General features: G+C 30.7%; 1 protein-coding gene and 1 long non-coding RNA gene across 2 annotated transcripts; both read right to left on the reverse strand.

Moving 5' to 3' along the window:
• Window positions 1-73: 73 nt before the first annotated feature.
• On the reverse strand, window positions 74-2,412 carry LOC116777390 (uncharacterized). Its single transcript, XR_009753395.1, has 3 exons — window positions 2,202-2,412; window positions 1,813-2,032; window positions 74-1,397 (listed from the first exon to the last, which is right to left on the reverse strand). It is a non-coding gene; the product is annotated as an uncharacterized LOC116777390 (long non-coding RNA).
• Window positions 2,413-3,233: 821 nt separating this feature from the next.
• LOC116777264 (putative serine protease K12H4.7) lies at window positions 3,234-11,206 on the reverse strand. Its single transcript, XM_032670703.2, has 9 exons — window positions 10,804-11,206; window positions 9,989-10,176; window positions 8,670-8,905; window positions 8,445-8,580; window positions 8,189-8,336; window positions 7,816-7,975; window positions 7,463-7,592; window positions 4,753-4,922; window positions 3,234-4,669 (listed from the first exon to the last, which is right to left on the reverse strand). Exons 1-9 carry the CDS (start codon window positions 11,005-11,007, stop codon window positions 4,557-4,559), a joined length of 1,485 nt encoding a protein of 494 aa, XP_032526594.2. The 5' UTR covers window positions 11,008-11,206; the 3' UTR covers window positions 3,234-4,556.
• Window positions 11,207-11,243: the final 37 nt, after the last annotated feature.

An 11,243-nucleotide genomic window follows, 5' to 3' on the forward strand; every position in this document is an offset into this window, starting at 1 on the left:
AGAAACTGTGTTTTTTAGGGATTGTAGAGTTAATTCGCAAAATAATTTTGCAAATGACAGGTAAATAAAACAGTTATTATTGAGACATTGAATTTTTATTGATTAATAATACAGTATGGATTATGGTATACAATTTAATTCTGAATAAAAAGAAGGTGCATCTAATAATAAGCATTTTTGTTTCTATGTTATTAATTATAACATGCATTTAGTTTCAAAAAAATCAACAGTGGACTTTGTTCTCTTGGTTAAACAAACTATCAAAACAAACATGCTTAGATTAAAAAAAAAAAAACTTTATTAACGTTAGTACACTCCAAGTCTTTTGTATAAAATAATAACAATGGTAAAGATGCACCTGCTTTCAGTCATAACAAATATGAGAAATCTCCAAGAAATAACTGCTACTTTTACATTAGACATCAATACTTATTGGATATATTTTCCTATACTAAACATTTAGATATTTTAAAAGAAGACGAAATGGGAATTTTAATTCAATTACACTTCCTTTACATCAAATGCTTCTAATTTTTTATATTTCTTCATATTGAGATAGAGAAAATTGGAACTTTATATGAGAAAGTTAATATGGCTATAACCAATTTTTTTTTATCCAATAAAGACATGAATCTTGTGCAACAATCTGTACCTACAAATGTAGGTTTTAAATATTTTATCAGGATTATTAATATGGTTGATTGATATTTTTTTTAAGTAAAATTGAGTTTTTGTGTAAATGAAAATACAATTAACAATTGTTATGTCTCGTTGTCATACAAAAAATATAAACCTACAATTGGCTTTTCATATATATGTATATTTTTCGTTTTATATATAAATATTATAAAGATAAGACTTAAAAATCAATAGAGGTTACGGCCAAATCGATTTTGAAAATAATTGACAACGATTTTACCTTAAAACCATTAAAAAATTGTTTAAATCTTCAAAATGATTTGTATATAGCTTTTTCGAAATAATCTTAAGTCAGGGAAATTTGTTTCCACAAATTCAAGCCTCAAAACCCGCCCATGTCATTTCACTCTTTAATTATTATTTTTTCATCGCCCAACACGGCTCCAAAGATAAGAGTATAGTAGTACAGATATTAAAAATGACACTAATTCTCTTCGAACAAAGTTGTCCAATGATATAGACACAGATTTTTTTTTTTGTAAATTACTTTGCATTAGACGATGACGGCTTTGTTCCAGATGGGCAGCTATTTATTAGAAATGAAGATGTGGATACAGATATCCGGGAAGGTTTAAAGCGAAGTTTTGATTTTTGTGCTTTGCCTTTGCATGTGCACTTGACAGGCATTTGTACTTGGACCGCTTTGTCTGCAGTCGTGCATACTTCTTCTTCAAAGTGTCCCCTGTTCCGACGTGAGGCTGAAAGTAAAAAAATCATTATGAGGATTTTTAAAACAGCAATAGATTATAACTACAAATCGGTAGAAAAATGTAGATTCCAATAAATATTGTGACTTTACACGAACAACATTTTACTTAAATTAAGACTTGACTGGAATGGAACTTATAAAAGAGGATTAATTTAATTAATAAAGTATCTTGTCTGTTATTTTAAAAAATTTCTTCCCCTCTTATAAGGACATAACTTATTATGATACTGACTGTTTTTATTTTACATTTCAGAGGGAACATGAAATATGTCTCCGCTTATTGAAATTTAAAAAATTATATATATATATGTGTGTGTGTGTGTGTGTGTGTGTTGAGTTAAATAACAAATGTTGATTAAAATAAATGAATACTTAATTATTAGGTAATATTAAAAATTATATACCTGACCGACGTTTTGGAGCCTTTGACCTCTGCAAACGTTTCGAAGAAGCACTTTTATTCTGTGACTTCTTTTTTCCTCCCTTTACTAACATTCTGACTTTTAAAAAATGTTTAATCTTTTTTTTTCCTCTTTCCTTTTTTTGAGTAACCCATCCCGCTCTCGTAGGAGTCTGCTTCTTCGATTCAGAAGTTTGCTCAAAATTGTCCATTACTTCGATCAACTAGCAAAACAAAAACGAAAATTAGGAGATAGAGCATCAAAATGGTGCTTCACCCAATAGATACTCATTATTCAAATAATGTTATAGAAATAAAGCCAAAACGAATTCCTTTTTCATTAATGAATCAAATTAAAAAATATATATATTTCGAATATTAGTGAAAACTTACATAAAATTGATCGTCGCAGTTAATATCGCCGGATCTATACACCAGACTTAGGGGTGGTTGTGGCAAGTTTTTTCCTATTTGTAATGTAAACAAACGATATGAGCGGAGGTTTTAATGAACTATTCAATCATTGTGGGATTAAAGACCACATAAAATTTACATAAAACTTCTAGAGTTCCTCTAGCTCTGATCGCTACTTGTTAACCTGGGAGTGACGTCACAATCGAACGTCACAGCGCGGACATGCGCGCCTTAGCCTTGTAAAATATAAATTTCTTCTCGCTCTTTTTAAAAATGCCGGATGTCCTATCAATATTACATTTTAGGGAATAAATGTTACTCGTAAGTTATTAGAACAGTTTTCAAAGGGAATTTCATGTTGCAATTATTTTTAATATGGTCTCCAATAAAAACTGCTGGTTATATGTGTATAGGGTCCCGTTTGTTATAACTATCTCGATCTTTAATATAAATCAAGGAAGCGAAATTCGATAACAGAGTGATATTTAGAGTAAATATGAGAAATCTAATAATAAATGGAATTTACTGACTTTTATAATTCATTTCGATTATTGCAAGAAAAAAAATATATAGGAGTTATTAAACTAACATAGTTTATCAAACGAATGTGAACTATTTATTATCATTTAGCTTGGAAATATTTCATATCAGCAAATTGCAGATTATTTTATGCGTCGATAACTGTATCTTTAACATCAGCTTTGTGTGTCATTTTTCTGTGCCACAAAAAGACATTAAAATTTACATCTCGTTTGAGATCATGAATCATTACTTTGGTTTAACAGAAGAGAGAATTTGAGAAAGCTATGCTCTACATCTTCCTAATATAAAGTTTTTATCAACCGATAGATAAGTATTTTTAAATACTATAATTATTAATTTTTTGTAATAGGTATAAGACCTTTACAAAGCAAAATCTGAGGGACAAATAATTTTATTTGGTGTATTGAAATAAGGGATGGAAGGAAAAAAATATAACGCACCTTTCTTCAATGCTAATAAAAACAACAATTTTTTTTGTATTTTTTTTCTTTATTCATTACACTTGTTTACATCGATTAAAACGTCGTCACAAAAAATAATATAAGCTTACAAACTAAATATATCAACCCAGTATGTTAAAATTATATAAAGTGACCTCTAAACAGGAAAAAAATATAGTAAAGTCATAAAATAGGGAGAATATAGATTTGATATAATAAAATAATTAAGAGACCTCTAGGGCGGGTATAATTTTTAAGACAACGACTATTTACGACTAATCACTTGCGTTGTGTCTAAAACCCATCACTTATAGCCATTTTTTTAATATAACCTATACGTTCTACGCATCATATCACGATAGATATAAATTTCTATCCTATAAAAACTTCAGTCCCAAACAATTTTCAGTCCTAATGCTTGTGTTGTTGATATCAAATTTCCATAGCAAATACATCATACCGTAACCCAAGTAACCAAAGCGTACGAACGTCGCATCATACCGTTAACACAACACAAGCGAATTAAGTAATATGCGATTATACACTCTAAGAGTTTCATACGGTATGTACCAAGCTTAAACTACGGAGTATACGTTTATATGAGATTATAGTTTAAAACGTCAATGTACTAAGTATATAATGTAGGTAAAGTATTTTTATCCCTAGGTGTAAGAGTTGTGATTGTCATACCGTCAAACCAGTAGCCAACTCTAATACACGTGACCTATAAAGAATATTTTATATTCCATCATCTATAATAATTCGTCCTTTTAAGAGACCACGTAGAATTCCTATTCGAATTTTAGAAATTTTTCAACGCTTAAACATTATATTTTTAATATTAGTTACACAAGTTACATCAACTATTACTTACATACAAAAAGTGCGCAGTTACAAAAATGTATAGTAAGGGAAGATTTTCTGTATACGTTCCAACCTTAGCCTCTTTGGTGTGTAGCCAAAGTAGATATGTAAAGTTCAGTAGAAACTTAAAATAGAAAAAATTTCGTAAAAAAATAACAAATTTATTAGACCTACATCTTAATCGAATACCCTTCAGTTCCTATATATAAGAGTTCACGAGGAACTACCATCCAGTGTCAGTTGGTGACTCCAGTCTCGATACGCAACCAAGTACAGACTCCATAGTCCCGGTCATTGAGAATTATTATATTTTTATAAATGCGCGCTTACATAACTACAACACGGAAGATTAAATGTATTACAACATCGAGATTCAAGCGAGATATAAATATGAGACTGCGAGAGGGTCGGTTCATTTCTGTTTGCGTATCCGCCGTCCCCACATAACGTGGGACTTCCCCTCTCAGAGCCTCGTGACGCCGGTGGGTCAGGGCATCCCGAGCCAGGACTCCAGGTAGCTGCGGACCTCCATCCTCGCCGACACCAGCCCCGGATTATCGTTCTTGCTTGCAGGGTACATGTTCGCGCAGTGGGCCGTACCTGGTGAAATTTTTCATCAAAATTTAGTAGCCCCAAGTGTCAGTATGGAATTTATATATATATTTCTTTTTTTAACTTCTTGCCTCTAATGAATATAGCTGGAGCGTCGTTTTCCTCAGTGGTGGTCATGCCGAGGGCGTGCCATGGGTCTATCGAGCCGTGCACGTACACAACTCTCTTAGCCGGTATGTTCAATCCACCGTAGTCACTGTTCGTCCATTTGGCCGCATCGTTTATAAAAGCATCGTTAAATCTGCAACAATAGAAAAACATACATTTATCCCTCGTTTTAAATAATACATTATAATTTATAATCGATAACAGTTATTGTTTAGTTATTTTAATGTACCGCGCATGCGTCATTGCAGATCGATATGGAATTTTACGCCGCCATTTTGAATTGTAACACAATTTTCATCTATTATATTATATTCATAGATTGTATATAATTTTTAAAACAAAAACTTTTCAAATCGCTCTGCGCTGAACGTATTCCTTTCCAAATGAAAAAAAATGCTTTGACCATTACTTCGCATTTCATGATATTGCAGTTTTTATTTTTTTTTAGACGAAGCGAGAATTAAGGTACATTGGTATTAGGTTTTTCAAATATCTTCTTGCAGTATTAACTATTATATTATTCCACACATAATAACTATTGTTTAAAAAAAATCCGTCACAAGCTTGGTAATTTTGCGCATGCGCGCTCGATTGGTTGGGTACGCCTTAAAGTATTGATTTTAAATGTACGCTTGTTGAACATGTTTTATATAATAAAACTAAAATACATATTTTTACAACACATAAAATTAAAAGAATTAATAAGAGAGGAACCACAAACATAGCGACAAATTTATTTATAAATAAAATAAAAAAAGCACAGCAACTTACATGTTATTTGAAGAAACGCAGCTTAAACCGATGAATAAAATAAGGATAGACATATATGTAATTTATAATATTAAATGATTAAGGACATATATAAGTAAGTACCCCACTTTGGGCGTTTAAAACACATAGTTATTATAACGATTGGGTCGGTTGAAATGCAAGGCGATCCAATTCAAGAAAGACAGTACGCGGTAACTTTCGTACAACGGTGGATTCAATACTTTACACTCAAGGCTAGTGGTCATAGCAACGAGATCGGGAGGTGTTGCGCCAGCCATCGTGCCCGTTATAATCCTTATCTGACGTACAATCCACTGCGGTGCATCCACAGCGCATGTCATCTTATATTGATTTCTGTTATATAAAACCTCCTCACTCCCCACGCGAGCATATAATAACGTATGTAATAAACATATGATGTATAGACGCAATTAACATATGGATATACTCCTGGCATATAAGTATTTAACATGAAAAAAAAAACAAAGAACGGCATCGCTTTTAAAGGCATCGCAATCATTATTATAACGTCGCAAATGACAGATACATTATTAAAAAAAATATATAATAATAATTAAAGATAAAATTCTAAAATACTCACTGCCGCTTCATATTGATGTCTTCACAAATGGAATATAATTCGAAAAAATATTTTAATTGATTTAAATTTTTTAGCACTGTATTCAATAGACTAATCGAAAAGTAAATGTTTATCAATCGGCAATACAGTTTATATTAGAATTAACAATTTACAACTAAACCAAATCCACTATAGGATACAGTTAAGAGACGTTTCGGTTCGGGTGGATAAGACATTATGTGGTTTTAGCGGATCAATACGTGTACCAGAAGCGGGATATACATGTACTGCGCATGCCAGAGAGTTTTGTACCTTGTAGCGTTTTTATTTCAAGCGTTATATAAAGACGTAATGCAACACCATATCTTTTAATTACTGTAATTTATTTTTTTATATATATTTTATTCCTCATATTACTGTACCAAAATCCTGGATACGATGTTGTAGCCCAAGTACCGTTTTTATTTAAAAAAAAAAAGAATCTGTGACAATGGAATCAATTTCGAACAAAATCGATCTTGATTATAATGACTACTTATTCGAATGTGTACTATTTATCGTTATTAACATAAGATTATAATTTTCACGAATGGCCTTTGTCATAGGATGTTAAACTATTACTAGAATAGCAATATCACTTGCAGAATTAGCAGACGCAGTTAATATACGTGCGAAAACAAAGTCGATGAAAAAATATCTCTTTTCTTAAACTTTCTTCATAATCTATGGAATATTTGAGTTATTCAGGACAAAGATTATTAACTTGCGAGCTTTGTGACGTCTATGGTACGTTTTTACTAAATATTAGATTTTGAGCGTTTTGTTTTGTCATTTTCGTTTATTCACGTTTAAACAATAAGACAAGTTTTGCGAAGCGAACTTCTCTGTAATAAATTTGTGATTACTCGACTCTGAAGACTGACGACTTGAAGATGCTTTTGATTCCTCAAAGCACATACTATTTTGGAATTGATTTAGCTTTACAAAATTTGAAGTTCGTCTGTCAGTATATTTTTATCGCCATTAAAAAATACCAGAAGCGAACTTATATATTAGCCATATTATCACATGTTTTGAAGAAGAAAAAAAATATTTAAGTCGGCATCCGAAGAGCCCTTTTTATGCCGCATAGGTTAGGTATAAAAAACTTGCTCGAAGGTAATATCTTTTTCGCAATCACGAGACAACTAAGAGGACTTATATACTGTCTAATCAGCTATTGAATTTAAAAAACGACGCAACCTCACTTTTTATAAATTTTTCCGTGTTTTTTTTTTTTTTAGAAAATCTAATAGTATAATAAATTATTAGAAATCACATACTTGCTGCCGAAAACGTCCTTGCACTGTTGTATGAAGAACTCCAGTGAGAAGTCTCCGAATACTTCTATCTCGCTGGAGGAGGTCTGATAAAACCCGAACTCTGTGCAGGTCTGGTACATCCATTGACGGCCTGAGAATATTTCACAGTCATAATCATAGAGAACACAGTATCCTTACCAGATGTTTAAAAACTTGATTTCAGTACAATTTCCTATATACAAACTATACTATCATTCAAAATATATTTTTTATGTTTGTAACTGAATATTTATTTAAACATATCACCAATGAATGAGCTTGAAGATAAACATAATGATTATTAATAGTTTTTAAGACAATAGACCACAGCATACCTCCTTCCGATCCCCAACTGATGTTCCTCAGTTCTTTTATCATGTTGTCATAACCGTAGTCCAAGCAGGTTTGATTGGATTTATTCAGTACTATTGAATTGTAGGCCGCTAGCTTCTTGAATGCTGGTTTACCACCTGGCTCCGTCAACATATCACACACCTGTTATGAAAACATAAATACTAAATTTACAATAAAATATATAATGATAAACTTCATTAAAAATACTCATAGATTCACTGAACATAAAAATGCATTAAAAAAAGTAATTCACAGCATCTACAAATAAAATTTAGGAATTGAAATTCATATAACAAAAGATTTAACCGACAAATTTATTTATCAACATTATGTTTACATTTTGTGATAACTTACCGAGTTGATTGTAAGATTCTTATACATCTTGTCACCGCTGATACGATTATCCTCATTATATTGAACTAAATCCGCAAAGTCATCGGCAATGGAGTTATAAAAGTTCTTCATGTCATTCTGAGATGCTTTGGAAAAAGGTTCGCAAACTCTGCAAACAATGTGAGATATGAGTTTTAAATTATAAATAAGCTTCATGGCAAATTTTTTTCTTTCTAGACACAGACACTATGAAATAAACCACTAGCACTTAATTTACCTAAACTCTCGTTCAATAGTAGCGGGGTCAGTTTTGATAATTTCTTGGATCTGTTTGTGAGCCAACTTCACTTGCCCGACGCATTCTTCACCGCCAGTCTTCTCACGGAGAGCATTCACTACCACTTGGAAATATTCTGTAAAAAAAATATTGAAATTAAGCAGGCTTATCAGAGGTTCAGAATTCTTGAGACATTAGATCTTTGCTTGCTTAAAATGTACTTACCCATAAAATTTACTTTGGCCACAAGTGGTCCACTAGAAGAGACAGCGGCATGTACCAAATGAGGGTATTTAAGTCTCATCCAAGCCGCCAGAGAACCAGGATATGAACCTCCAAATACCACCCATTTAACATCTTTATTGAACTTGTATTTATTATTCATAGCATTTATAAAGTAAGCCAAATCAGCCAGCGCTTGATATGATGATAAGTATTGAAGGTTTTTAACACTGAGGTCCCTGTACAAAAGTTTGCACATAAACAAATATATTTACAGTAAATACTAATTATAGTAGAAATAAAGCAGTAAATTTTTAAATTTATAGACTTTTGTAAATAGGACTATCCTAAATTTTTTCTAAATAAAGAAGATTTTTCTTCAAATTTATATGCTTATAACAAATATTATAGCACTAAAATAAATAATATACCTATTCTAGTTAAAAATTTAAATAAGAGGTTAATGTATTTACTTAGCTGATAACTACAAATGTTATTGTAGTTGATTATGTTAACATACATAAAATGTGTATGTTGTGTTTATGTATAAATGTAAAGACAGGTTTATATTCTAGCTTCTCTCCCGGTACCCGTTTTTTTATAAATACAATATTCAAAGGTCATGGCATAAGTTTACAACAAGCCCCTCTAAAAAAACTAGTCATTAATTTCAATTAGCCATTTTAATGTTTCACTTCAGCCAAAAATAAAAAATGCAATGGCAGACAACAAAAAAATTAAAAAGACATCATTAGTTTTAATATTGAGAGATGTTGTGAAATAAATTATTAAAATATCAATTTTATTTTTATGTATAGATAGTGCTGTCAATGACTTTAGTTCCAATTACCCGTTTTGGCGCCTATTCAAATAACATTTAAACAAATGTATAAATTAACAGAAATGAGAACAGCATTGTTTTCATTTTAAACAGTGATAATGCCATATTATTACTTCTTTAATGGAAAAATAATATAAAACTTTTGGATATGTCAATATCTGTGTATCGAACATATCACTTTACATACAACAATGGAAATTCATTTATTATAGTTCTATAATAAAAAACAAAGCCTTTATTCAACCGTCCCCACATATTTCGAATAGACAAGAAAAATATATAAAAATCAAATGTTGAAACCTCGTCTGCCTCGTCTGCCCGTGATCACGGTTGCTGCAATGTAACCGAAACGTCGGGATTATGTAGTTTTTAAATAATAAAATCCGCGTAGTAAATCCGAATAACACTACTTTCATTTAAATGTTGAAATCTTATACATTTTTTAAAATGTAGTAAATCAATGAATAATATAATATCATACATAGTTGGCCGACTTTGTCCATAGTAGCGATGTTCCAGTAGAATGCAGAGCGCTTTAAAATGAATTGCATAATCAATCCATGTTCCTTTAACCATCCATCGAGGATCAGCGGTACCTTCGCCACCAATCATCAGAAAAACCGGTCCGGGATTGTTGAAATCATAAAAACTTTCATTTACGAAATACCGCTGAAAAATTAATCAAAATGCAAAGAATATTTCAAAAAGGCTGCTATAGCAAAAGTTTATAATAATAGGATTTAATATTATCTTCAATATCCACTAATTATTCACTATATACCATATTTTGGTTTTTGCTAAATATTGCAATATTATTATGTATTAAGGCAAATATTAGGCATATATTTTTTAAGCACTATGCATGTTTAATCATTAGATATATACACTGCATTTAATATGTGTTCTACATTTTTTAAGAATTCTCATAATCTTTTTACAAATTTCTATTTCTCTATAAGCAGTATGTGCTATATAAAATGTAATTATTTGATAACAGTTCATATTCTTTTAAGTTGTATTCAATAGCTTCATGCTTACATTATATTAAATATTATAAATGATATATATTTATATTAAGATAAGTAGATAAATGTCAGTACCCTATACTTATCTTACATATATGCTTGTGTATTCAAGTTTGGAAGGCCAGATAAAACTAAAACCCTAATTTAAATAAATATACTTTGAATAGCAATTGGCGAATCCAAAATATATATTTGTTTACTATTACATAACAGAAAACTTTAATTCTTAACAAAATTTAAGATATCAAAATTTATTTTTGTTAATATTTACCTGTTCCCAATATCTCTGGTCTGTTGGACTGGAGTGATCCAATTTCTGCAAGAAATATTTGTTTGGAGGCAAACTGTCTTTATCAGCTCCAACAGGTGCTCCTAAATTCCCATGTTTACTCCGTCCCAGTCTAAAGTTTACACCACATTGAACGAAACTTGTAAGTAAAAATAAAAATAATATAGAACTTAATATTCGATGCATAATGATCTTATAATTTCAGTTACATTTAAATAAATAACAATAACAACGATAAGAAATAATGATACACAGAAAAGAATAGCAGTAATAAACCAAAACAAAACTCGAATTAAGAAAAATAATCTTCTCATAATCAAAATGATAATTTAGTTTATTCAGCAACAAATTTGATGTGGTGATAGCTGAGCTACACCACAACTGAAGTCTGAAAAGTTATAATCAATATTTATAAACATAGA

This window comes from Danaus plexippus, chromosome Z (assembly GCF_018135715.1).
Source record: "Danaus plexippus chromosome Z, MEX_DaPlex, whole genome shotgun sequence".
In the NCBI taxonomy this organism is placed as follows: Eukaryota; Metazoa; Arthropoda; class Insecta; order Lepidoptera; family Nymphalidae; genus Danaus; species Danaus plexippus.